Genomic DNA, 25,248 nt, shown 5'->3' on the forward strand with positions numbered 1-25,248 from the left:
GAGGAACCCCGTCGATCCGTAGAGAGCCTGCTGAGATCTCCATCGGACGAGTGGGTACAAGCAACGGTCAAGGGCAACTGAACAGGACTCGGCTGTGTGGCAGGAGACGTTAGAGCCGATCTCCCGCCATGGCCGACGGAGCTGTACCAGAGGACCCAGCTCCCTCTCAAGTAACCGAAGCTGAAGAACCTGGAGAAGGTGCCGTCGTAGAGGAGGGCGACGTCCTGGTGGGTGACGGGGCAGTGGAGGCGCTAGGGGAGCAAGCAGCTGGTACACAAGAAACAGATTCTACTCAGGTGGCGCCGACTGAAACGGGGGATGATGGAGGAGGAGCTGCTCCTGCTGATGCCGTAGATGCCGCGAATGATCAGACCTCGACGACGGACAGGACCGCTGAGGAAACAGAAGGCGCAGGGGAGCCGGTTGAGGCTGAAATGGAAGGACAGGGTGATGCTGGGGATGGGTTGCAGGACCAAGACCTTCCGAGTACAGAGCAAGTGACTGAAGGAGGAATGCCTACCGAAGCTGAAGCTGCAGCCACGGGTGAGGAGTCATCGGCGGAGGCTGTGGCAACTGAAGGTGATGGCGACGTTGCAGCGAATGTTGAGGGAGTTGAAAGAGACAATGGGGACGCGAGCGAGCCAGCTGCAGGGACTTCAGGGACAGAAGCAATGCCTGAGCCAGCAGATCAAGGAGCAGAAACGGAGCAAGGAGCTGAAATCCAGCAAGGAGCAGGGGGTGAGGGTGGAGAAGAACAAGTAACGAGCAACGAGCAGAGCAATTCAAGCGCAGAGATGGCGGACATTACTTATGATGTGGAGAAGAAACGGCAGGAGCGTTCGTCGCTCGGCAAGGAGTTCATCAAGAGGGAGACTGTCTTCCTGCATCACTCCTACGGATGGGAAACCCAGAGGAGAAATAATCTCCACCGCCTCGGGGAGGCGAAGTTGTTGACTTGCGCAGGGAGCACGGTGGTGATCCTTGACCTGGTCACGTTGGAGAAGGAATATCTCGAGGGAATCGACAACGGAGGCATCGGAGCCATCACCGTCCACCCATCAGGGAACTACTTTGCTGTAGGCGAGAAGCACGTGGGGGGAAGCCCTAACGTCTACATCTATGAGTATCCCTCCCTCCGGCTGATCAGGATCTTGAAGGAGGGAACCGAACGTTCCTTCAGTGATCTGCGATTCGACAAGACGGGGGAGATGCTGGCGACAGTGGGAGGCTTCCCTGACTACCTCCTCCATGTGTGGGACTGGAAGAAGGAGGCAGTGATGCTGAGAGCCAAGGCCTTCTCACAGGAGGTCTTCAACGTCTCGTTCTCTGATCGCTTCGATGGAACTCTCTACACTTCCGGGACAGGTCACATCCGCTTCTGGAAGATGGCGCACACCTTCACAGGACTCAAGCTGCAGGGAGAGATCGGAAAGTTCGGCGCCATCGAGCTCTCCGACATCTCTGCCTACCTGGAGCTCGCGGACGGGAAAGTGCTGACAGGAAGCGAGTCTGGGAACCTGCTGCTGTGGGATGGAGGCCTTATCAAGGTTGAGATCTTCACCAGCAAGGGGCAGTGCCACAACGGGATGATTGAGATGCTGTGGCAGCAGGGAGACTTGATCGTCTCTGCCGGCATGGACGGGTTCCTGCGCTACTGGGAGTACCCCAAGATCGACCTTGCTGAGCCGGAGGAGGACGAGCCAAGGTGCACCATCAACCCAGTGAAGGAGTTCCTGATCACAGAAGGCGGCAAGGAGGAGAGGAGGGTCAGCGTGAAGACCATGCACTTGGATCGAGAGGGAAAGTTCAAGGAGTGGCTGGTGCAGGACGACTCAGGGGCTCTGTGGCGCATCGGGACGGGGCAGGAGGAGCTGAGTGCTTCGAAGATAATGTCCTTCCATGCTGGAGGGATCGCGGGCTGTGAAGCTTCTCCCCGAGGACCGTTCTTTGCCACCGCAGGAAGCGACGGGTCGATCCGCCTGCACAACCTTGTGGACAGGAAGACTGTCTTCCAGCAGACGTTTCCGCAAGCTTGCTCGTGCATGATGTGGGGGCCTCTCTCCGTGGACGAGGAAGGGACCATGATCGCTGTGGGGTTCGAGGACGGGGTGGTGCGCATGCTGAAGCAGCTCCGCGACAGTTGGCACTTGCAGTCCGTGTCGAAGCCTCACACAAAGAGGGTGAACATGGTGAAGTTCAGTCCTGACGGGAGGAAGATCGCGTCCTGCTCGCAGGACAACACCATCTTTCTGCAAAACGTGGTGAAGGATGAGAAGGAGGAGTTGAAGATGGAGCCGATAGGCTTCATCAGTTGCAATTCGTCCGTCTCCTGCATGTCGTGGTCGCCGGACTGCGAGAGTCTGCTGGCGTGCATCGACCCGTTCACAGGCAGCGAGGGGGAGATCATAAGCTTCAAGCTGCCTCCTGTAGAGGAGATCAACACCTCCACCACCTTCGACATCACCTCCTCATGCCAACAGAATAAGTACAACTTCGAGAGGAAGATCGTCCTCCCTGAGAAGCCGGCGAAGCCCAAGAAGGAGGGAGAGGATCAGGGAGAGGAGCCGGAGGAGGAGGAGGAGCCGGAGCCGGAGCCGGAGGTCATCCCCAACGGAGCGCCCAAGAGCTGCTTGTTCATGACGGACTCAAGTTTCCTCCTTAGCTTCGACGGGCCGGAGACGAGAGGGGTCCTGTACGAGTGCTCCTTCGACTACAAACACCCACTGCAGGAGCTCACTACCCACACCTCCTCCATCGTCTTCATGCGCCTCTCCCACTCCGGCAGGTACCTCATCACAGGAGGGAGCGACGGCTCTGTGGCCCTGAGAGGCATCGGAGAGCAGCTGGACTCCTCCTTGAGACTCGCCTCCAAGTGCTGGAGGGGGAATCTCCATGGGTGTGACGCGGCCATCACAGGAGCAAGCATCTCCTTCGACGAGGAGGCGCTAGTGTCGTCGGCGGTGGACGGGAACGTGCTGCAGCTGCGGATAACGGAGGACTTTCATGCCTCCATGGCGCAGGTGCTTGCGCAGGACGCGTCCGCCCTCAAGGAGAAGGAGCTGATGGCAGAGGCAGTGAGGCTGGAGGAGCTCAAGGCACAGGCGGAGGTGGCGGAGGAGGAGAAGGTGGAGGACATTGTGGACCCGAAGCATTATTCGATTCAGCAGGAGAAGATCCAGGCAGAGGAAGACAGGAGGAAGGCGGAGGCGGAGAAGAAGAAGGAGCGCGTCCGTGAGACCATCCTGCAGATCCGTGAAGAGTTCGAGCAGCTGGTGCAGGCGAACGAGGCCCTTCCTCCCGGTGAGCGACTGGACAGGGACGAGTTCGAGGTCGATCCTGAACTCAGGATCATCCTGGAGAAGGAGGCGGCAGAGAAGGTGGAGGAGGCGAGGAAGGAGCTGGCGTGGGAGAGCGAGAAGAAGAGCAAAGCTCTGGAAAAGCTCAGGAAGGCCTTCATTGATAACGTAGCAGTAGAGCACATCGTCCTGCATGCTCTTCGCTCCCCGTACGCGGTCCACAGCTTCCGCACCCCGAAGCTCACGCAGGAGCAGAAGGACAACATCGCAGCCGTCCACCAGCTGATCAACCAGGAGGAGAGGAAGGAGAGTCTGGCAGAAGGGAAGGAAGGAGCAGAGGGGGTTGCCACGGAGACTGGGCAGGCAACGGCAGGGGGGGCAGAGGAGCAGGACGTCCGGGACCTGACGGCAGAGGAGCTGGAGGAGAAGGGGGTATCGAAGCAGGAGATCCGCAAGATCCTGCGGCAACAGAGGCAGCGGAAGTGGGAGCAGCTGCTGGCGATGAAACCCGACGACAAGTACGAGGACCCCAAGGACGTGTCGGCTATCCAGCACGCGCAGACGCACATGGGGGACTACAAGCTGAAGACGGACGAGGACTACGTGGTGCCGGAGCACCTGAGGATCGACGCGGAGAAGAAGAGGAGGCAGATGGTCCTGCTGGAGGAGAGCATCCACTCCATCAAGATGGGCTTCAACGACCGTCTGCTGGCGCTCAGGGACCTCAAGAAGCGCATCATCAGCAACATCGAGGCTGACAACCAGCGGATCCGAGAGATCGATGCGGAGCTGGGGATCCCCACCGGGGAGCTCTGGCAGCCCTCCATCCTAGAGCAGGACGAGTTCCCCGAGCTGCGGTTCACCCGCGGTTCAAAGCTCCCTTCCCTCGACATCCCCCAGCAGGAGACGCTGAAGAAGCACCTGGGCAGCGAAACCTCGAGCGTCGTCAACCAGACGAGCTCGATGGATACCTTCCGGTCGTCGGGCACGCACAGCTCTGTGCACGAGACAGGAGGAGCAGGAGGGGGGGGAGGAGGAGGAGAGCTCTCAATCGACGAGTACGAGATGTCCGAGCTCGAGCAGATAGAAGCTCACATCCGCAAAGTGCAGCTGCAGTACGAGAAGGAGAAGATGATAGAGAAGATTGAGCAGACGGTGCAGGCCTACGACGAGGCGATCCGCAACCTGCGGCGGGAGAGGTTCAAGCTGGAGGCGGACATCAAGATGATGGACCTGAGGATGCTGGTGCTGCTGCAGGAGCTGCAGCTGCTCAAGGAGTTCGAGAAGCGAGACAACGCTCTGGTCACCAAACTCAACGGGAAGAGGGAGGAGAAGGCGGACATCGCGTCGAAGATCAAAGAATGCAACGACAAGATCGCTACCAAGAAGCACGAGATCGAGAAGTTGAACCCCAAGCAGGTGATGATGGAGTTTTCCCAGCTCGTCCCCGACTCGAACAAGTTCCATGAGCCCCTGCTGAAGATCTTCAAGAAGAAAATCAAGAGGATGAAGAAGAAGGCCAACGAGGGTGAAGAGGACGATGAAGAGGGAGAGGACGAGGACGAGGACGAGGACGACATGTCGGACTTCGATGAGGAGGAGGAAGAGGAGGAGGAGGAGGAGTTCTGTCCTCCAGGGTGCGACCCCTCGCTCTTCGAACAGGTGTGTGAGCTCAGAGAAAAGCGTCTGGATCAGGAAGAGATGCTGGCAGAGTACCAGAAAGGGGCGGATCAGCTCAAGAAAGACCTGGACGGGCTGGTGAAGAAGGAGAAAATCATCGACTCGGCCCTGCGGCAGACAGAGCAGGAGATCCAGCAGTTCCAGACTTTCAAGCAGCAGAAGTTGAACGAGATCAGAGTCGTCATTACTCTCAAGATGCATCAGATCAAGTGTCTGGTCGAGGATAAGCTGCCTCCCGACCTCTCCAACACCATCGTCTTCACCAACTCTGGCCTGAAGAGGTTGAGGAGCAGGATAGATGAGCTCAAAGAGGAGAAGGAGGAGCTGCGCAAGAACCAGAAGCTGCTCAGGAAGGAGCATGTGAACCTGCTGAAGAGCAAGAAAGTCAAGGAGGAGAGGCTCCGGGAGCTGGAGGCTCGTTCCCGCGATGTTCAGATGTTGAAGTTCGGGCAGGAAGTGGACTTGGATGTGCTGGAGAAGATGGGGGTGAACAAGACAGCGGAAGAACTGAGAGAGCAACTGAAGCAGCTGGAAAAGAAGAACGCCAAGGAGCTACGAGCATGGCAGAAGCAGATCGATCAGGCGGCAGGAGAGCTTGCTGGCGTTACCAAACAGGTAGGATGCTTCCTCCCTCTTACGTCACAGTTTTCATCATCGTCTCCTCTCCTGAGTTTGTTGCTCTTCTCTGTGTTGACTTGTCTGTAGAACACGGAGAAGCTTGAGAGGGTGGCAGAGCTTACAGCAGCTCAGCATCGTTTGGAGAAGGAGCTCAACTCCACACAGTCTCGCATGGTGGCAGAAGTCGGACCTTCAAAGGAGAAGGTGAAAGCTGAGAGGGAACAGGTGAGACAACAACTTTGCGGGGGGGGGGATGGCGAGACTGACTGGTTGCGGCAGCTCGTCAGTCTGGTGAAGCTGCAGGCGAGGGAGATGGAGGCACTCAAAGCAGAGATCAACATGTTGCGACGGAAAGGCGGTCACGTCTACACGCCTGTTGTGCGGCGGGCCCCACCTCCCTCGTCCGGAGAACAGAAGTGACAAGAAGTTACAGAAGCTGCTGAAGCTGTCTCAAGTGAACATGCCCTTGTTTACTGTTTCCCTTCTCCCACCCTTGCAAGCTCTGCCGTTAACAAAGAGCGGTGCACCTCCAACCAGAAGTTGTGTAGGTATCGAAAGCCTTGCAGGGCTTTCTTGGCCAGTCTGGAGAGATTCCTCTGAAGGTGGTTGTGATAGTTTGGATGAACCACTTTGCCGTCTTGCCATCTGATTGTCAAGGGTTACAACTGAGAGTTGAGAACTGTCACAATCTTACTTGAGTGCCATCTTGAATATTCTCTGACAGTACTCCCTCTCAGCAGCGTTGTCTTGCAGCCTGTAGTAGCTCCCAACATCTAGCATCAGAGACCCATAAGCATTCAACGCCGCAAGGTCGTTCTCGTCCATGTCAATGGCACGCTGGATGCACTCTGAAGGAGCAAGAGTCAGCACAGGAGGGAAAGGCGATGGAAACTAGCCTGACGCTCCGATCCAGTCCGAATGAACGTGGTGCTTGAGCATGCCGTACACCACTAGCTCCTTCCCTGACACAACGTTGTTGGGTACCCTTGTCCGCTCGTACATCTTCTCTAGCACGCTCAGCTGATCCTTGATGCCTCCTGGTAACTTGGATGCGCTCCCTTGCATGCATGGGAGATCTTGGATCAAGTCGTAGTACGTCAAACTGTTCAGCTCCCGCTCTGTAGGAGGGTCTAGTCGCGTTTCAAAGACGCCGTTGAAGTCTAGGTTCTGCACACTTCCGTGGGAGTGAAGGGGGGAGGACGCCATGGAGGAGTGAGCCGTCGAGGATCGGCTTTCCGCTGGTTCATAATTGTCCAGGCTCATCTGCGTCCTCCATTCTTTCGAGATTGGACCATACATTGTCAAACAATAGACAGAACCGGCTTCTGCACAGCGAGTGGAGGTGGGCCGATGTTACCTGACCGAATTATCTCCTTCAGTCTTGTCTTGTTTGTATGGTCTGTCTTTCTTAACTGCCTGTACTTGTGTATTTCCGACTGTCTGTGTCTATCAGCCTGTCTGTCTTCTTCTTCGTTTCTTTCTTTTCTCTCTTCTCATTCACTGTTTGTCAACTCATAGCAAACCTTGCTCCGCTTCCGCCAGCATTGCTCTCCCTAGCCCTCGTACCCCTACCTCCCCTGGCACCTCCAGTACCTCCGAACATTATCAAACCGTATCTATCGCCTGCCCGCAACAGCTTCCTCCCCCCTTCTACATTATCTCCTTGACTCTGAAAGGATAATCCTGTACCTTTACCCCATCAGAGATCACTTCTATCTTATCTTTCTGCCCGAATTTACCGTCCCCGTAGGTCCCGCCAACCACGGGATAAATCTGACCACCCCCACCCCTCCATATATCCTTATTTTCACGGGTTCCACTTAGGCTACTGACCCCCCCTGATTCATTCTTAGTGCTCTCAAGGCTGGTCAAACCACATGAAGGTAGAGCCGGGCGGCCTCCGGCCCGGATCCGATCATGGTCCGACCGTCGGACGGTCCGACGGCGGATGATCAGGATGGTGAACACTGAGTCAGCGGGCTGCGGCAGCGTTACTGGCCCGTCAGTGACGGCGGTTTAGTACCGTAGTACTAGTACCCGGCAGTACGGTACTACGCCGTAACTCAGACCGTTCCGGCGAACCGTTCGGCGTCCGAACTCGCCGGGACTTGAAGCCGGGGGCCCCCGGGCCGGAGGCCGGGATCGGCTCCCCCCCCGGGGGGCCCCGGCGGCGGGGCCGGCGGCGGGGCCGGCGCGGGCCCCGCGGTGCGGCCCATTGCGGCCAGTGAGGGCCGGGCCAAGGTGCACAGCGGCGGCCCCGGGGCCGCGCCCCGCGCCGCGGACTCCGGCCCCGCCGTAGTAGCGGCGCCCACCTCTGAGTCTCAGGCTGCCGATCCGACTCGATGATCATGGCGAGTCAGGCCCTTACTCCGTGACTCGCAGTCACCGTGCCCCGCGCACACGGTGCCAGATCAAGTTGATCCGACGGTCCGATCAGTAGCACTGTGCCCGCTCGGTCCGAGCCTGCCTCGCCCGGCCTCAGATGGTGGCGGTTTCAACGGTCGCGTCAAAAGACCCCTGCCAGCCACCCCCCGGGCGGTAGTTCTATGCGGTGATGGTACCGCCGTACCCCCCCTGTCCCCCGGCTAACCCAGAGGCGTCCTACCGTCAGAATGAACCCCACCCCCTCAGGGTGCTTGTCAAGTTGTCCGAGGTACATCACTTAGTACCCCCTGCTTGCGTTAAGTTTAAAAGAACCCCCTCCCCTTGATGTCTAAAAGTCATTATCTCTAGTGACCCCACCCTCCCTCTTCCCACGCCTTTCCTCTTTGTTGCAAGGGTGAGACGACCTACCCTTCATCCTACTACCCACCCCTCCGATCTGGCTGAACCCTATCTACTGCACGGTTTTCCTACCGCCTGTGCCCTCAACTGAACCCTGCTGGCATGGCGGGTTCAGATCTTCGCTACGATGGCGCAAGGAGCCCGCCGAGGAGCGCGGTGAGAGATGCTTGCTGTCACTCCTGACCTTCCCTCAACCCTCCAAGCGTGCAGCCTCCTTGTTCTCTCCCTCTTCGAGCACTGTCACCTTCAGCTCCAATGCTCTCACCCCTTTGCAAAGAAGACGCACTGATACTGTGTCTAAGCATGGAAGGGATGGTTGTTGATGTCGCAATGTCCACTAGTTCACCTGAACATATGCATACGAGAGTGTTCCATGATTACGTCTGCTTGAAACCATGAAAAGCACTTCTCAACTCACCACGATCATTTCCCACTCCAGGTCAAGAAACTGTTGAAAGCAAGGCCATGGTCAGCGAAGGATGTAGCGTCAACGAGACCAGTCGGTCTCGACTCCAAGTCCAACACATTCTCTGGAAGGCGATTCCTCGGAGATCTGTCTCATCGAGACTCTGTGAGAAGCTTTGGTTCTACGTCGATTCGGCCGTCAACAGCCCCGGCTATCCGAAGGCCTATCAGCGCATATACCCCTCATAACCCTTCAGCAGTCCCCGAATTCCCCCTCACTGCTCCGATCTCAACCTTCTCTACTTCAGAGGTGTCTATGATCCGGAGCTTGTACTATGCAAAGTGTAGAGACGTAGGCATCAAGCCCAACACGAATCAGTTCGACAAGTTTTCTTCGCTCTTCAACAACAGGTTCAAGCCGAATGACTTGTACCTTAGCGGATGTGGAGTTGGACTAGAATTTGTGAAGACGCTTGTCAAGATATTTTCTGTTTCGAGTCTCTTGGTTACATGTCAGAAGTTGGACGTGTCGTGTAATCGCATAGGAGATCTGGGAGCAGAAGAGTTAGGGAAAATCCTGGTAGAGCCCGGGGTTCGTTTGGAGCATATTGACATGAGCTCGATCGGCATTGGAGCGAGTGGAGCTTCGCGACTCTTTGATTATCTCGCCCACAACAACACGTATGCTGCATCGTGCTTTCATTGCCGTTGGCTCTGTTTGTTCGCTGATCGTTGCTGCAGGGTGAAGGTGTTGATGTTGGGCACAGCGTCAGGGGACAGGAACATCATTGGGCCTGCGGGAATGGAGTCACTTTCTAACTGCCTAGCAGTCAACACGACCCTTACGAGTCTGAAGTTGGATGCAAACAGCATTGCCCTCAGGGTGAGTAGCGCAAGCGGAGCATTCCTTCATTCTGCTAATTTGCTCTGCCAGGGCATGCGATCATTGGCCCCAGGTCTGCACCTCAACACGTCCTTGCGATCATTGGATCTCTCATCCAACGGCCTCAAGAACAAGGCGATCAAGCTCCTGTCCGACACTCTCGCTGTCGGCGGCTTGACCTCGCTTGACCTCAGTCGCAATCAGATCTCGGACGAAGGAGCGAACTTTCTTGCAGACGCGTTGAAGGGAGACAACATCCTCCAGAGCCTCTGCCTTGACTTCAACGACATCGAGGGGCCCGGAGGGCAGGCGCTCGGACTCGGGCTGAAGTCCAACACTAGGCTGACGAGCTTATCCATGTGCCACAACAAGTTGGGATCCGCAGGGTTGTCAGGGCTAGCGGAGATGTTCCCGATCGTGGCCCCGTCGCCGACGAAAGCAGGAGGGAACGACACAGAGGGATCGTTCTGCATCATGGAAATCTTGAAGCTGAGCAACAACTCGATTTCCAACGAAGGAGCGAATCTGCTCTTCAACCGTCTCCGTGACAACTTCACTTTGAAGACGCTGGACTTGTCTCAGAACGCGATCTCGCAGCATGCTGCAAGAGAGATCGGCAGCTGTTTGAGGTCCAACTGCTGTCTGACGTCACTGAACCTGTCCATGAACAAGTTGCACTCTTTGGGAGTCTCGATGATCAGTTCGGGGCTTGAGCTCAACACAACGCTGAAGAAACTGTTTCTAAGGGATGTAAATATGAAAGATGAATGCGTCGGTCAGCTGGCTGTGTCTCTGAGATCAGGTGGGTAGGTCTGGGCTGGGATCGATGCGATGCTGAGTTTCCGAGCAGGAAAGAGTTTGATTGAGCTTGATATATCTTGGAATGACGTGTCTTACTCGAACAATAACATGGTCGTGGAGGTTGTCGAGGAGAACAAGGTGAGTGTTGATCATGGTCGATGCAACATCCACACATGATGAACGTCTCAGGCGCACTTTGAGTCGACGGCGATTCCCAGATTGACGAAGCAACTCAAGCATCTGTCCCCACTCGCTGACGAGTTGCCGAAAGTTCAGGCAAAGTGAGTGACGTGCATATGGCGGTTGCAAGTCTCACGTCGAATGCTCGTCCAGGATCAACAACGAGATCATGATGAAACAGCAAACTCAGGAAGAAATTGACGACATCAAGCACAAGGTCCCTGCGCCCTTGCTGACACCTCGCCTTGTCCATCTCTTCTGCTCATGTGACAGCAGGCGGATGAGGAGAAGGTTGATGCTCAGGTACAGCTCGACAGCATCCGAGAGGATGCAGAGGCCACCAAGGAGAACCTGTTGAGGATCGAGAAGGTTATGTACCCCTCTTCCTCCCTCCTCCTCTCATCTTCTTGCCCCTGCCCCGGCAGGCCCTGAGTGAGGCGATCGAGTCGTTGAGGTCCAAGGAGCGGAAGTGCAGGGAGAAGGAGGAGAGTCAGGTGACGAGGAGGAGGTTCCAGCGTTGCTCCTCCACTCATCCCAACCCCCCAGTCGCGACTGCTCGAGGCTGTCCAGAAGTCGCACGAGCGGTTGCACGAGAGGCTTCAGGGGCTCAGAGATCGGCTGGCCGAGCAGGAGGACGGCGAGACAGGCGAGCTGCTCGCCCAGCTGGAACAGAGCAGGGAGGGGCTCAAGAGAGCGATGCAAGTGAGTCGTCCTTGCTAGTTGCGAATGCTAGCAGTGAGAGGCTGCAGGAGCGGGATCATGCGCAGGAGCAGCTTCAGAGGAGGGAGGGCGAGACGGCTCAGGACTCGTTTGTGATGACAGCAGCTCATCAGACGGGCAAGGGAGGGGACGACAAGGTAAGCACTGTGAAACTCCGCCCAACGTTCCCTGACTTTCCCGCTGCCTCAGGCGAGCAAGAAGAACCAGGGCAGGATGAAGATAAGTCGTTCGCCCCCTCGATCCCCCAAGTCGTAGCGGGCGACGAGGCCCACTGCTCGAGTTCTTCTCCTCGTGTTTCCATGTTCGCCTCCTGTTTATTCTTTGAATGTTCAAGTCCGTACACAAGATTCTTCGCAGCTGCCATGATCTTGTTCCTCCTCTGCCCCTTCCACTTCCTGTCTCTGCCGTTACCCCCCCCCCGCTCCCATCCTCCCCCCCTCCCCCCCCCACCATCTTCATCCTCTTCCCTTCCCCGATGAATAAAAGTGGTCCCTCCCGCTGGTTCATTTTGAGCGCGGATGCGTCCCATGGCGGCCTTCATGCCGGCGGTGTCGGTGATGATGGCGGAGAGCGCGCAAGCATCGTCCCGCCTCCCAGTCATGGCATGGAGCCATCGCTGCCTGCCCCCCCGTCCTCATCTCCATCGCACCCGCCATCGTCTCCTGTGTCGCGCGCGCCCCAACGACGTCGGGGACTTGGGCCTGGTGAACAAGAAGGTTTTCCTTGATGCGCTGCAATGCTCGAGGCTCGGATGGTTTCGACGAGCAGGACAGATCGACGCATCCAAGGAGATCAGCGATAACGATCTCTACCTCATGCAGCTCGGCCAGCAGTTTGAGCAAGACTGTCTTGCGCACATGTACCCGGAGTAAGGATGCACAACTTGCTCATTCAGAGGATGCTGATGTCTTGCTTGTGTTTTGGACTGCAGGGCGACGAAGGTGGAGAGTGTAAAGCTGAAGAAAGCATGCAAGGAAACGATGGAGCTGATGAGAGACATCGAAGCTGGCAAGGTCGAGCATGACAGTCCTGCCCTCTGTCAGGCTTCTTTCGTGTTCAACGAGGCGGTGGCAAGAGCGGATGTGCTGGAGTACCTCGGAGACGGTGAAGGAGGAGAAGGCCAAGAGAATTATCGAGGGTGATGCTGCATGCATTCAGGAAGATGGGAGCTTGTAGAGATTAAGTGCTGTTCGGAGATGTCAAGGTCAGACTTGTTCGCCAAGTTGCCAGAGGGAGTAACGTGATGGAGACAGCAAGGATTACCTTCTGGATGCGGCATACACCGCGGCGATCTTGAATTTGTCAGGAGTCAACATCGTCAAGGTGTATGAGGAGATTCTGGGAAGGGACGATGACTGAGAGGTCGAACGCAGGCGTCTATCATTGCCGTCTCCATGTCGTATAGGTTGGGGATGGACAAGAAATCTTTGTAGGGGAAGGGAGAGGTGAGAGGCAGAGTGATATGACTTGTTTTGCAAGGTTTGTCAAGTGTGATGTTTCCCAAGATCTCTTTGGCACAGAAGACCTGGTAAAGGTGACCAGACTCCGCAAGTTGTTGAACTCTCAATCTTGCTGCGGCATCGCCAGAAAATTTCATCGGACAAAGGAGGGATCTCCCTATCTCAGACCATTGATGTGCGCTCGCCTGAGATCCAAGTTGGATTTTCTTCTCATGTCTTTCTGCAGATCACCAGAAGTGAAAATTGTCCAGACGCCATCCCGATGCCTTTCTGCAAGAAATGCCCTCAATTTCAGACCTGGTGATTTGTTTACCTCTCGACAACTCCCTCTCTCACGTTAGGAAACAGCTTTGAGAAGGATCTTAAGAATCCGATCTGGCAGCTTCCCAGGTGTGCGAGGTCAAAGATCTTTCCCTTTGACTGTTGACGCTCTTTCCAGGCTCACGGGCAGCAGGTTTGACCAAGTTGCCGCCCATGGCCTCGAGGTCCGTGTCGTCCATCATGTCATCACCCCTTTCCGTGCCGTTGAGATGCCGCAGATCGAGAAAGTCCCGCCCACACTTCTGACGAAGGATCAGCTGAAGTTCTATGAGAGTGTTATGAAGAAGGAGGTGATCGTCGATGTCAGAAAGCTCAAACAGGTAGAGGAGGGAGAGTATCCTGTGAGGTTCTCATTGCTTTTAGCACCTGCAAGAGACGAAGGGACCATTCCTCTACCTAGACTTCGAGAGTATCAATCCTCTGTATCCCTGGTTGCTGTGAGGGGAGTCAACGCCTTTGGTGACCAGTGAAACAGGTTCGACGACCTCGCTCCCTGGCAACCGATGGTAATGTGAATGTGCTCTATGAAAGACAGCGGAATGACGATCGGAGGCAGATCACACAGTTCTCTTTGCACAAACGAGCTGATGTCGACAGTGAGTTGCAACATATGGAGTTTCTCGCCGACGCCAAGTCAGTTGATGCTTCCACATGCTGGAGTCCTAAATCTGCTCAGGGCAGATTTCCGTCTTGATTTATGTGACTATCTCCTTGAGTGCCTTGGGGATCAGGGATCAATCTTTGTCTACTCGTCGTTTGAGAAGACACACTTGAAGGTCATAATCCCTCCTCCTCCTCGGTCAAAATCCTCCCCCGACCCCCTCCCATGCTGTTATCTAACAACCTCTTACGCTTGCAGGCATTCGCTCAGAGGTTCCCCTCACGTGCACAGCAGGTGAAAGCTGACGCATCTTATCATAACGTGTAACGGTTCTTTACAGATCGAGGAAGTGATATCCCGCCTCTTCGACCTCGAGAAGGCAACACAGCAAACCATCCCAACACCTGGCGCTTATCCCTTCTTCTTTCTTTCAGGTCATCAGGGAGACTATAACGCACCCGGAGTTCAAAGGAAGCTCTTCCCTCAAAGTCACTCTTCCCGTCCTCGTCCCATCCTATCAGTCTGCCTACAAGGTCAGCGAGTGTGTCCGAGCGAGTTTTCCTCACCTACCGGAGCAGGAGATGTCCATCAAGAACGGTTTTGAGGCCTCCAGTGCATTCCAGCGCCTTCGAATTGCAGATGCAGAGGTAGGCGATGTTCTGATGCTTCCGCTCTCATTCACCCTATGGCCCTCCCTCCCCTCCACTCCTCCTCACCCGCCTTGTTGTGATGATTTCTCCACCTGTACTTATATCTCGAGTCTCGCTCAACTTGCTCGTCGCCCCCTTTCCCCGCCTCCTTCCTGTCTTCCAGCATTTTGCACCATTTGACCCTGCTGTCAAGGAATCGAAAGAGATCCGCAAGAATCTGAAAGATTATTGTGCCTTGGATACTCTGGCGATGGTCGAGTTGCATTCTGCCATCTTGGCGATCAGTGGGAATTCGGCCAAGTTGTGATCATCCTTCAAACCCGTTTCTTCCTCTCAACTCATGTCGCTCTCTTCTCTCCTCATTCCTTGTCATGTATGCTACTAGTCTCCTCGTCGTAATCCTCAACTCTTCCTGCTCTCTCCTCCTGTTTCGTTTGCTCGTTTAACGGTTCTGTAAAAGTGAGCTAATGTCATCCAACTTGGTTCGTTTCGATCTCATCCATTTTTCTCTGCGCAGAAGCAGCTGTAATCGATTCTTTGCAGATCTTAGGATCTCTTGTTTTCAAACATGTCCGCATACCATCCAACAACATTCCGGTCGTCTGAGCATCCCAAAAGTATCAGGAAACCTGATGCGAAAGCAGAAGTGAAACTGACCTGAAGTATATTGTCGACGTGTTTCTTCTTCTTAGTCTTTGAAAGTCTGTTGGCAGCCCTTAAGTGTTCAAGTTGTTTGCAAGCTTGAAACAAGTGAGATGATGAAGCTCGCTCTAATTTCACCTAGAGCAGATCCGCCGATGCATTCCCTTCCAAGAGCTGTCTCTTTCTGGGCATCTTTCATCTCATCGTCTGCCTGCAAAGACCCAGTGTTAACAGCGGCTCATCTTTGTAAGTTTGTTCACTCAGCAAGCGCTCTTAGATGTTGCTCACCTCTTCTCCTTCCAAATCTGCTTGCGACTGTGCCAGTGACGCCTGGTGCAAATACATGCTCGCAAGATCCTTCTCCTTCTTTGTTGCACTGCGTCGCCGCTGTTCTTTCTCCTCCAGCCGCTTCTCTACTTCTTTTGCCCTCTCTTTGGCCAGGCTCAGCCAGATTTGACCCAAATGGGAACTTTCCTTCCGGGCCTCGTTCGAGATCCGCTCACAAGCGTCAACATCCATTTGCCTGCATGAAATGCTAGCTTTGATCAAGCTTGTGTCATGAGGTCTTGGTTGGGTCTTCTTCACCTCATGATCATTCGGCTTGGATGAGAACATCTCGCTCAACGTGTGAGAAACAGTATCCCTTGCTTCTTCTGCCATGCGGTAGATCGTTTCCTCTTCGCCTTCCTGCCCTTTTCGTCGTCCTCGTCCTGCGCTCTCTAGCGGCTCCACAAGCATTCCCATGATGAAAACTATCAGCAGGAGCAGCCCTCTTTTTGCCCGCGGCATCTTCACTCCCTCCCTGCGACATGTGCAGTCAACCATGTCAGTGCGAGGGGGACAGGATGAGCAAAACCATGTCAGCTCATTTCGCCACTTTCTTCCAGGCAGTACGGACTGCCCGGCCCTGGGCCGGGCCCGGCCGGGCCGCAAGACGGTTTCAGTTTGTCCAAGTCACCGTGCCACACTGTGTCCCTAAAACTGTGTCACTGTGTGTGGCAGCGCCGAAGCCTTGTAATCATTAACTTGAGTAGTAAAATAGAGCGGCCCGGCCGCTTGACGAACTTGCCGAACCTGAAAGCTAGGCACTAGCAGGTGACGGCGGACGGTACGGTACTACTCGGAGCAACTTGTACTCGCCGGTGAGTCGGGCCCGGCGGCCCGGGGCCCGCCGGGCGGCTCAGCTCAGCCTCCGTGGCGCGGCCCGGCGACCGCCGACTGAGTGCGGCCCAGCCAGCGGGCCGGCCGACTACCGTACACGGTACACTGCCGTACGCCGGTACGCCTCTCGGTAGGGCGTCTGCTCGTTCGATCGAAGGGACATGCGCGGTCTTGTACTACCGCCGCCTCGGACCGGCCGACTTCTCCGGACTACACAAACCTTGTAAAATATTTTATTTTAAATAAGTTTTACTTCCGTTGGCCTGTATCGATCGTAAAAATCAAAAGTAAAAAATGTACAAGTCTGTACCCTGTGGAACCCACCGTTTTGTAACAAGATTAAGAATAAAGGTACAAATATACATCTTATATAAACTGTGCGGTACTACACATATTATTATTATTTTTCCTACCCCAAGGCTTTTGAATCCTTCCACCCACCTACCCATGCAAGCCACCCTCCGGTCTATTTCGAAACAGAACCCTCGTACCCCTTGCAAACACCAATCGAACCCCTCATTCTTAAACTTTTCTACCCCGACCCCCCCTATCTTTGTTGGCACCCCACCTACCCCTTTCCGTTGAATCTCAACCCTGCCAGTGCGTCGCGTCTCCTCATCCGCCCCATTGGCTGCAATGCCCAGAACACTTCGCCTTCCCTTCCGCCTTGTCGCCTCCGCTGGAGAGCTCACTTCAGGAGCTGTGAACTCTTTGGTTGACACGTCCTATGCCTATGGCAAGAAAACCTCCTCATTCATCTTTGAAAAGTAAGTTGGTCAATTCTCTCTTGGTTTTGGATGGATTTATAGTATATGCCTTTCTGCCTCTTCAACCAAGCGAGATTTTGGATTCAGCCCCACAGATAGTGTTGGATTTTCTTGTCGTGTTCGATATCTCCATGTTTACGAATGTCCTGTGCCAGCGCGCTGATTGTTAATATCTGAGCATTTCCCTGCATTTGTTTTTCATAACAACCTTCTCATCTCATTCTTGAGTTTCGTGGTAATTTCCAACTGAGAAATTTCCCTTTGCAACAGTAAGATTTCCAAGAGCATCTCCAAGAGCATCTCTGCCATTGAAAATGAATTTGCCACCAAGGTACTTTTTTTTTTTTGCTACAAGCTTTTTGCTCTTTTTGAGCGTTGTTATCCAGACTAAGCCGTACACTGCTAAGGCGAAACCATACATCCAACCGGTCGTTCCATACATTGAGAAGGCGAGGCCATATGTGCCATATGGTTTCCTTGCCGCTATGATCGCAATGGCCATCCCAGTGATGATGGGACTTGCTTTCTTTGCCTTCATCACCGCACCGGCAAGTTTTATTCTCCTCTGTCTGTGCATAAAATCTTTGTTTTTTCAAGGCGTGTGACCTGATTTTTGACACTTTTTTTGCTCAGGTATGGATGTTTTTCGGCTTTGTCACCTCTTTCATTTGGGTCCCTTTGGTTTTTGTTGGTACCATCTTTGCGGTAAAACTGTTCGACAGAATGACTGCAGCAAAACTTACGTTCATGCCAGGGTGTAATATTCTCTTTCTTTGTTTTCGTGTCCACTGTTCGATACTTCTCTCAGCCTAAGGGCAGAGCTATTCTACTCAAGTATTGGAAAAAGATTTCCAGCACTCCGATGGGACAGATGCTCTTCTTCTGTGACACCTCGGCACCAGCTGGCAGCAAGATGTAGAGTGTCTGTGCGGGATGCATCGTTGCTTTCACTAGCTCTGCTTATGAGCGTGTGAAATTCTTGTAACTCTATATGTGACTAAGCTAACTGTGGATCTGCTGCAATGTTACCTGGTAACGATGCATGTAATGATTTGTTTTTAAAACCAATAATTAGAAAAGGGACGATCAGTCTTACTCGAGTCATGTCTTGGTGTACAAACACATCTACAACCTCTTCCCGTGATACTCCGTATGCTGGAATGCAGAATAACCCCAGTAAGTAGAAATCTCGAACGGTTCTCCGATTTCAACTCCTTCAGCAGAAACAGTGGCGATTTGAATCTGAAATATGTTAACAAATATAACACACACAATGAGATACAATACCTTAGTGCTGGACTTCGTGTTCCTGTAATACAGAACTCTGAGACAGTTTTCCATCACTTGCTTCGCTTCCTCCTTGCTCAAATTTGTGCCAGCCTTTCTCATTAGGGGCAAGCAAACATAATTTCCAAAGCTGGTTGCAATGATGTCGTCCTCATACATGGTGCCAATCAAATCCACCGCTCCAAGAAATCTATCCGGAACTCAATCAGAAGATCGTATTAATTCAAGCGTTAAACTCACGGTTTCCCATCACGAAATCCAGCCACAACCAGCTCATTCCAGAGCGGATCAAACTTATTACGTCTATTCCAATGAGTTACGATCTATACATCAAGAAATCTCAAAGTTAATCACCTGTTGTACATGACTCTTCCAAGGTACTGATGGATATCTCGAGGGGTCATGTTGCATCCATCATCATACGCTGAGTCTGAAGTACTGCAACGGGATCAGGAAGAAAAATCTCAGGGGATAGTGATAAACCTCATCTCTCTCAACATGGAGGAAATCTTTTGAAAGTCACTAAGATCTCCACTTGCACCGACAACAGTAAAATCTCCAACTTTTTCCAATCGTTTTACTGTTCTAAATCTCGCAAGACTTCCATATGAGCCTGTGGCAGCTTGTTAGCGGGCCAAGGAGGTATAATCTCGACAGAAATGAAAAAAAGATGGAAGTGATCTTGCTGATATTCTGAAATAAACAAAAGAGAAGACAATAATTTGAATTCGGTACAAAAGACTCACCAAGCGTGTCACAAGCCAGCATCACTCCACCATTGTACTTGATACCAAGAACGCCCGTTCCAGTCACAATAGGCTGCTGTGTGCGGGTGGAAGGCTCAGCAACTGGCTTTGTCTTCATGAAAGGCTGAGAAACAAAGCCAAAAGGCCGGGAGAGAGACTGATCTCCTCCTGGGAGGAGCGGATTGTGTGCACCGAACGCTGCCATCTTGAAGGACAGCTGTCTCAGGTTTCGTTTTAGTCAACAAGAAGACCCGCCTCTGAATGATCATGGACCCGGTGCCCTTCCGGGTTCCCGGCCCGGACCCTTCAGACTCAGTTGGTTCGAATGATTTCATTAGTGGCTCCCCGACGGGTTTTAGTCAATTTTGGCGCTAAATTTTGGTTTGAGGTTCCATGTAGTGCAGCATGGTGGTGGAAGGCACCGGAAAACCATGGCGGCAGGAAGGAACGATACAGGAGGAAGGAGGATCAGAGACAGATACAGAGACAGCTGAAGAGGAGGGAAGGAGGAATAGAAACAGAGACAGAGAAAGATTTGAAATAGAGAATGCGAGAGCGAGTTTGGGCTGGACGGCAGATCAATATCAATAAGTTTGGGCTCTTCTTGGATTTAAGAAGGTGGCTCACACACCAGTCTCAGATCGATATAGACAAGATATACTCAAAAGTAATGTATCAATCTATCGGGCAACACCAGACCAGCAATGAGATCGGACTGTGCAATCCCTTCAGCTCTGACCCTTGTTCGCTACCAGGACGATCCCATGCCTCCCAAACGCAAGGCAGAAGAGGCCTTGGATGAGCACAACCACTCTAGCAGGCGCTCCAAGTCAGAGCAGCAGGTCCACACAGCCTTCCTCTACACCTCTTCCTGACTTGAAGCAGGGGAGCGCCAGTACCCATGAGCCGAATGCAGATGACAACGAATACCCCTGGATTCGACGCATCCGCTTGGACAACTTCATGTGCCATAACAAGCTGACGGTGGACTTTCACAAGTACATCAACATCATCAATGGTCAAAACGGAACGGGCAAGAGCGCTGTGCTGACGGCGCTGGCTATCGCGCTAGGCTGCAGGTAAAACTCATGACAACAAGAAGCGTGTATGTTGTAGTTTGTTTTCCTCTCTTACGATGTGCTTGGTCTGATCACGCTCCTAGGCCTAAGCTGACTGGTCGGTGCGATGCTCTCAAGGACCTGATCGGGCCATATGCGGACAGGAGCATCGTTGAGGTTGTGATTGTACAGTGTAGAGATGATCCTTATCGTGGAAGCAACTCCCGTGAGAACTGGGACTTTGGGAAAGAGGTCATCATCGAGAGAATAATCCAAAAGACAGGCGCCTCAGCGTTCAAGATCATGACAGAGGATAGGACCGTGGTGTCGACCAAGAAAGAAGATCTGATGAAGATCCTACAGCATTTCAACTACCAGATCGAGAACCCCGTGCATGTTCTCTCGCAGAAAGACGCCAAGACTCTTCTGCAGTCAGCGACCAAGAAAAGCTTTTACGACTTCTTTTTCGAAGCAACGAGGTTGAAGAATGCGTATGATCTTATCAACGAGAACAAGCATCTCTCCGAGCAGCTGATGGAAATCATCAACACGAAGGAAAAGAAGAATGCAGATTGGGAGCAGAACATCTTCACGCCAGCCAAGGAGGCGTATGACAGCATGGTAGACGCCAGAAGATTGAGTGAGGAGAAGTTCGAGCTAGCGAGAGAGCTGGCCTGGGCTGAAGTGCATGAGAAGAAGCGTACTGTCAAGAAGTGGCGATCCAAGGCTGAGGTTGTAGAGGAAGAGAAACGATCATTACACGCAGATCTTGAACAGAGCGATAGAAAGATTGAACAACACAATGCAGTCCTTGAAAAATTGAGCTTAAAAATTGTCGAGACGAATAAGGCTACACCTGAAATCAACGAGAGGAAGGCTGCCATCGAGCACACGATCAAGGAACAAAAAGAGGAGTACAACAAGCTCAACTTCTCTCGCAACGAACTGCAAACACAGAACATGACTCTTGAGAAGGATATCGATCTCCTTGAGCAGGAAGTACAGTCCAAGCAAGCTACCGGATCTAAGCCAGCCAAAGTGTCACTGAACGCACTCAAGGTCCGAGACAGAGTCCCTTGGACGCTCAAGGCGGTGATTGATCGATTTGCAACAGGTCAGAAAGGAGGAGCTCGAGGCAGAAATAGAAGATTACGGTACACAAAGACAGGAAGCAGAAGTACAAGTCGTCTCGCTACGAAATGAGCTGAGTCAGGCTGAGGAAGAGGTAAGCTTGCACGTGCAGCCCTGGCTGGGCTGATACGCTTGCGTTGATCACGTGGATGCTGGAGTCTCACTTGGAATGCAGTCATCCATCCTGAGACGAGAACTCGACAGAGATGAGAAAGAACACGACAGGTTGAAGCTCATCGGAAGCGGAGACAGACTTGCATCTTTCGGGCCTGAGGTGAAGCAGATGGCAGAGCTCATCTCACGTAATCAAGCTCGCTTTGGAGGGAATCCCCCCATAGGACCCGTGGGAGCTTACATCAAGCTGAAAGACCAGCGATGGTCCAAAGCCGTCGGGAATGCTCTGGGTCGGTTTGCATCCTACTTTTTGGTTCGCAAGAACGCAGACAAGGACACCTGCATGTCTCTTTGGGAAGAGAAAAATCCCAGACGGAGATCGGACGGGAGGTCGTCGCTACAGTTTGCAAGCATGAACTCCGACCAGTTTGACAAGAACATCTGCCCGTACCGTGATCACAATACTATCATGGACGTGATCGAGATCGACAGTCAAGACGCTTTCACGAAGAATGTGATCCTCAACTTTCTGATTGACACTTGTTCGATCAATGAGATCCATGTGGCTGTTAGCTTTCAAGAGGCTACAGGCATTATCCGCAGACGACTAGAATCAGTGACTTTGTCCAATGGTGTTATGCACGAGATTCGTAGAGAAGCGTACAGCTTGGACTCAGAGCAGCGTAATGTCGATCGCTGGCAGAGGGCAAAGCGGGATGGATCGGAAGTGACGAAACCTGTGTACAGCAAAGCTTACTTCTCCGTCGACGTGTCGGGAGAGGTTGAGAGAGTGAAGAGAAAAATCATCGACACCAAGAGCAAGCTGGAGAGCGCGAAAGCAAAGCTTGAGTCTCTGAAGTCTGAGAGAAGCGAATGGGAGAGAAGAGCAGTGGGAGCTACGAAGGAGCTGAACAAGAAGCAGAGGTACGGAGGGAGTGCTCAAGGCAGGCACGAGATGGAGAGGCTGACACGCGTGAGCAGAGAGCTGCATGAGTTGAGAGAGCAAATCGAAGAAGTGATGAGCGAAGAGAGCCTGAATGTCAACACCGATGGAACAGCTGTCTTGCAGGAGGTTTGCCTTGACTCTCATTGCCTCTCAGTCGTGAGTGCATGGAGCTGACTGCGAGATTGCAGGAGATCGCAACCAAGCAAGATAGCATCTTCAGGAACAAGAAGGTCATAGCAGAGCTGTCGAAGAAGCTTTCGGAACAAGAGGATAGGATCAAGACCTCGATGAAGAACAAGGAGGAAATACAAAAAGAAATATCGGTCGTGGCAAAAGATATCAAGCTTATTCAAGAGGAGCTCCAGGATACTCGAGAGAAGCTTAGCAAGGCAACGAGTACGAAGAACAAGATTTCCATGAAGATCAGCGACCTGGAGGGCAGGCTAGAAGCCGCAAGGAAGAAAGAGGAGGAAGCGGACCAGGACCTGCAGGTAGAGAAGGCATGGAGGAGGTTGAGACCTGCTGACACGGCCAAAAGCTCTACATGGAAGAGCTAGAGAAGAACGCAAGCGACTGGATCGAGAACGAGTTCACTGACCCGAGAGAAAGGTCGGCGGTGGAGGAAGAGATCCGAGCGATGGAGTGAGTATGCAGGAGAGGATGGGAGAGAGAGCACTGATGGAGATCGCCAGGAAGAAGATCAAGGAGATCGAGAAGGGAAGAGACTCGCACGTGATCGAGATGGAGTACACGCGGCTGGTGATCATCGTATCTCACACATTAGAGGCAGTACCAGTGATTTTGATGGTCTGCAGGAATCCGAGAGGAAACGACGAGAGCGGCTGTTCCAAGAGATCTCCGAGCTGTCGCACGTAAGGACTTGCATGTTGATTGTTGACCATCAACGCGTCGACATCGTCGTGACCATGGTCATCCGCAGAAACTTGTGGAGAGCCAGAAACTGAGACAGAAGAGCTTCACAAAAAACAGAAGACTGTATGGGGAAATGACCTCCCAGAAGTTTGCTCGCTTCGTATCACAGAGAGACTTCAAAGGAGAATGTCGCTTCGATCACAAGGAGATGGAGATGACGGTGTGAGACCCTACACAGACATCTCATCTCTTTTCCTTGTGCTGAGCTTCTTGCTTCTTATCCTCTCTGTTCCTTGCATGGCGATGTTCTTGTTGTCTTGGGACCTGCTCCCTTTCGCTGGGCTCTCCATTTCCCGTCCATTTCTACTTCCTGACGTCATCTTACAGCCCGTGGTGAGGACGGAGTCTCGAGAAGAGGAAGCGGGAGAGACAGATGCAGTGGAGATTCGCAACCTGTCCGGAGGAGAACGCTCCTTCTCGACCATCTGCCTGGTAGAGGAGGGAGGCGGGGTGCTGTAGCTGAATCCAATCAGGTACTATCCCTCAACCAGGTGGATTGTGCACCCATCCTAGCAGTAGACGAGTGGGATGTCTTCATGGATGAGCGGAATCGTCGGCTCTCCCTGGACATCATTCTCAAGGTTCTCTCTCTCTCTCTTCTGCGAGCTGCTGCAGGATCAGCCGGCATGTCTGGTCGCTGAACATGCGGCAGGTGTTGGGTCATCGCCCTCTGTCGCAGGCGATCATCATCTCTCCTCACTCCGTCGACGCTGTGGCTGACGGGCCGAAAGTGAAGAAGATCACGATGAGGCCTATCGACCGCCTTCAACGACGGATGGGTTAGGCACATCTCTGGGATCGCGAGCTGCATTCATGTGGTCCGTCCAGCGCCGGGCTCTGTCTCAGACATACGCATGATTTCAGCTACAACACGATGAATACACAACTTGTGTTCTTTTTTAAAGATTAGTTTGCCACGTTAACAGGCTGGGTACGGTGAACTCCAACGAACTCTGACAATAATTATCAGCTGTAGCTCTGTTGTAACTTGAATGTCTACACGCGGCGTCTGTAGCGGACACAGACACAGGCACCGTGCATAGCTGCTCGCCAGGCTTCAAAGTTCTTACTCGCCTGTGACTGCCCTTAAAACGCCGGACTGCGCCAACTATCCGGGGGGCAGCGACCGTCATGCCCTGTGCGATGCGGGCAAAAATGGGTTCGCCACCCAGGCCAGACTTACTTTTTTCCAAGTTTTGGGCCGCATTTTTTGTGCTCCTCCAAGTCACTCCGGCTGCATGGCACTGACTGTACGGGCTAATGCTGATTGTTGATAATCCCAAGCTGTGCACGAAGTTGAATTAACTGGTCAGACGTGTGCCTTATGCCTGCACGTAATGTTCCGGTTGTTGCTTTTTAAAGAGCTTCCAGAAGTCACAAACAAGCAGCTCAGGAACCCTCTGCTGCATTCCCATCCTCAAGGACCTTTAATTTCAGCCGCACTTCAAGCAAGGATGCATTGCGACAAGAACCATTTGCAGCCATGTTGGGTAACCACTAGACTTATTGCTCGGCAAAGAGCGAGAAGACAAGTCTTAAAAACACTTTTAGCAATATAAAATTACTTTTCCTTATAAATATAATGTAAAAATTTGCGGTACCGGAGTTCGTACCTTATCCTCAGGAGTCGGAGGACCGGCTTACGAACATAATTCTTTTCGTGAAGCAGTTTGTACAGATCAGCCGATGGAAACTGTTCAAAAGAAGTGTTTTCGAATGGAGATTGGAATGGGATTTCTGGCCGTGTGGCCATGTGGCATCTGGAAGGGGTACAAAGTGCTGTACAAAAGGGGGTCCAACTCACACCACCCTCCCACATATCTCAGGCTGCGCCCGTCAATCTTATAATCAATTTACATCAATCGTTTTGATTTCAATATCCAATAGGCCTAAGAATGTCCCTACCACCCCCCCCCTCCCTCCCTCCGAACCCACCCAATCACGTGAGATGAAGGTCGATGACCCGTACTGATGAGGTATTGAACCCTCTGATTTCCCATCCAGTATCACCACCCCACTCCCTCACCCTCGTTGTTGACCAGACACTTCAGAACCAACAATGTT

General features: G+C 53.0%; 9 protein-coding genes across 9 annotated transcripts; 6 read left to right on the top strand and 3 right to left on the bottom strand.

The window, feature by feature from the left end:
* Nucleotides 1-794: 794 nt before the first annotated feature.
* GUITHDRAFT_68559 (hypothetical protein) lies at nucleotides 795-1,547 on the top strand (the record flags this gene model as incomplete). The annotated part of the gene is made up of 1 exon (XM_005835675.1): nucleotides 795-1,547. A coding segment is annotated over one exon (753 nt), but the record flags the coding sequence as incomplete, so codon positions are not given.
* Nucleotides 1,548-4,874: 3,327 nt separating this feature from the next.
* GUITHDRAFT_85934 (hypothetical protein) lies at nucleotides 4,875-6,066 on the top strand (the record flags this gene model as incomplete). The annotated part of the gene is made up of 3 exons (XM_005835676.1): nucleotides 4,875-5,591; nucleotides 5,682-5,819; nucleotides 5,874-6,066. The coding sequence occupies 3 exons, from the start codon at nucleotides 4,875-4,877 to the stop codon at nucleotides 6,012-6,014; spliced, it is 996 nt and encodes a 331-aa protein (XP_005835733.1). The 3' UTR covers nucleotides 6,015-6,066.
* GUITHDRAFT_151676 (hypothetical protein) lies at nucleotides 6,046-6,793 on the bottom strand. The gene is made up of 3 exons (XM_005835677.1): nucleotides 6,491-6,793; nucleotides 6,289-6,442; nucleotides 6,046-6,239 (listed from the first exon to the last, which is right to left on the bottom strand). The coding sequence occupies exons 1-3, from the start codon at nucleotides 6,657-6,659 to the stop codon at nucleotides 6,065-6,067; spliced, it is 498 nt and encodes a 165-aa protein (XP_005835734.1). The 5' UTR covers nucleotides 6,660-6,793; the 3' UTR covers nucleotides 6,046-6,064.
* Nucleotides 6,794-9,537: 2,744 nt separating this feature from the next.
* GUITHDRAFT_68408 (hypothetical protein) lies at nucleotides 9,538-10,476 on the top strand (the record flags this gene model as incomplete). The annotated part of the gene is made up of 2 exons (XM_005835678.1): nucleotides 9,538-9,666; nucleotides 9,718-10,476. The coding sequence occupies 2 exons, from the start codon at nucleotides 9,538-9,540 to the stop codon at nucleotides 10,474-10,476; spliced, it is 888 nt and encodes a 295-aa protein (XP_005835735.1).
* A 1,409-nt stretch (nucleotides 10,477-11,885) lies between these two features.
* On the top strand, nucleotides 11,886-14,706 carry GUITHDRAFT_105385 (hypothetical protein; the record flags this gene model as incomplete). The annotated part of the gene is made up of 18 exons (XM_005835679.1): nucleotides 11,886-12,235; nucleotides 12,299-12,471; nucleotides 12,526-12,571; nucleotides 12,621-12,690; nucleotides 12,741-12,796; nucleotides 12,847-12,895; nucleotides 13,054-13,127; nucleotides 13,176-13,217; nucleotides 13,267-13,468; nucleotides 13,512-13,579; nucleotides 13,624-13,654; nucleotides 13,705-13,781; nucleotides 13,825-13,924; nucleotides 14,008-14,043; nucleotides 14,090-14,183; nucleotides 14,239-14,282; nucleotides 14,328-14,396; nucleotides 14,593-14,706. The coding sequence occupies 18 exons, from the start codon at nucleotides 11,886-11,888 to the stop codon at nucleotides 14,704-14,706; spliced, it is 1,695 nt and encodes a 564-aa protein (XP_005835736.1).
* Nucleotides 14,707-14,945: 239 nt separating this feature from the next.
* On the bottom strand, nucleotides 14,946-15,701 carry GUITHDRAFT_105386 (hypothetical protein; the record flags this gene model as incomplete). The annotated part of the gene is made up of 3 exons (XM_005835680.1): nucleotides 14,946-15,001; nucleotides 15,180-15,252; nucleotides 15,330-15,701. 3 exons carry the CDS (start codon nucleotides 15,699-15,701, stop codon nucleotides 14,946-14,948), a joined length of 501 nt encoding a protein of 166 aa, XP_005835737.1.
* A 1,127-nt stretch (nucleotides 15,702-16,828) lies between these two features.
* GUITHDRAFT_151678 (hypothetical protein) lies at nucleotides 16,829-18,044 on the top strand. The gene is made up of 5 exons (XM_005835681.1): nucleotides 16,829-16,969; nucleotides 17,240-17,300; nucleotides 17,377-17,517; nucleotides 17,603-17,674; nucleotides 17,724-18,044. The coding sequence occupies exons 1-5, from the start codon at nucleotides 16,839-16,841 to the stop codon at nucleotides 17,886-17,888; spliced, it is 570 nt and encodes a 189-aa protein (XP_005835738.1). The 5' UTR covers nucleotides 16,829-16,838; the 3' UTR covers nucleotides 17,889-18,044.
* GUITHDRAFT_93540 (20S proteasome subunit beta type 4) lies at nucleotides 17,997-19,204 on the bottom strand. Its single transcript, XM_005835682.1, has 6 exons — nucleotides 19,003-19,204; nucleotides 18,740-18,869; nucleotides 18,611-18,694; nucleotides 18,497-18,559; nucleotides 18,257-18,446; nucleotides 17,997-18,211 (listed from the first exon to the last, which is right to left on the bottom strand). Exons 1-6 carry the CDS (start codon nucleotides 19,118-19,120, stop codon nucleotides 18,095-18,097), a joined length of 702 nt encoding a protein of 233 aa, XP_005835739.1. The 5' UTR covers nucleotides 19,121-19,204; the 3' UTR covers nucleotides 17,997-18,094.
* A 734-nt stretch (nucleotides 19,205-19,938) lies between these two features.
* On the top strand, nucleotides 19,939-20,531 carry SMC6 (SMC6 structural maintenance of chromosomes DNA repair protein; the record flags this gene model as incomplete). The annotated part of the gene is made up of 2 exons (XM_005835683.1): nucleotides 19,939-20,081; nucleotides 20,165-20,531. Coding segments are annotated over 2 exons (510 nt in total), but the record flags the coding sequence as incomplete, so codon positions are not given.
* Between the last annotated feature and the right edge of the window lie 4,717 nt (nucleotides 20,532-25,248).

This window comes from Guillardia theta (genome assembly GCF_000315625.1).
Source record: "Guillardia theta CCMP2712 unplaced genomic scaffold GUITHscaffold_20, whole genome shotgun sequence".
Classification (NCBI taxonomy): domain Eukaryota; class Cryptophyceae; order Pyrenomonadales; family Geminigeraceae; genus Guillardia; species Guillardia theta.

What these genes read in the sequence shown, in the direction of transcription:
- GUITHDRAFT_151676 (XM_005835677.1), bottom strand. Translation starts at nt 6,659, where the DNA reads ATGCAAGGGAGCGCATCCAAGTTACCAGGAGGCATCAAGGATCAGCTG. An exon ending in GGACTGGATCGGAGCGTCAG is followed by an intron (nt 6,443 to 6,490) that starts GCTAGTTTCCAT and finishes TTGCTCCTTCAG; the next exon opens with AGTGCATCCAGCGTGCCATT. An exon ending in ATATTCAAGATGGCACTCAA is followed by an intron (nt 6,240 to 6,288) that starts GTAAGATTGTGA and finishes CTTGACAATCAG; the next exon opens with ATGGCAAGACGGCAAAGTGG.
- GUITHDRAFT_93540 (XM_005835682.1), bottom strand. Translation starts at nt 19,120, where the DNA reads ATGAAGACAAAGCCAGTTGCTGAGCCTTCCACCCGCACACAGCAGCCT. An exon ending in GCTGGCTTGTGACACGCTTG is followed by an intron (nt 18,870 to 19,002) that starts GTGAGTCTTTTG and finishes AAGCTGCCACAG; the next exon opens with GCTCATATGGAAGTCTTGCG. An exon ending in ACACGAAGTCCAGCACTAAG is followed by an intron (nt 18,212 to 18,256) that starts GTATTGTATCTC and finishes AACATATTTCAG; the next exon opens with ATTCAAATCGCCACTGTTTC.
- GUITHDRAFT_151678 (XM_005835681.1), top strand. Translation starts at nt 16,839, where the DNA reads ATGCCCAGAACACTTCGCCTTCCCTTCCGCCTTGTCGCCTCCGCTGGA. An exon ending in TCCTCATTCATCTTTGAAAA is followed by an intron (nt 16,970 to 17,239) that starts GTAAGTTGGTCA and finishes CCTTTGCAACAG; the next exon opens with TAAGATTTCCAAGAGCATCT. An exon ending in AAAATGAATTTGCCACCAAG is followed by an intron (nt 17,301 to 17,376) that starts GTACTTTTTTTT and finishes TACACTGCTAAG; the next exon opens with GCGAAACCATACATCCAACC.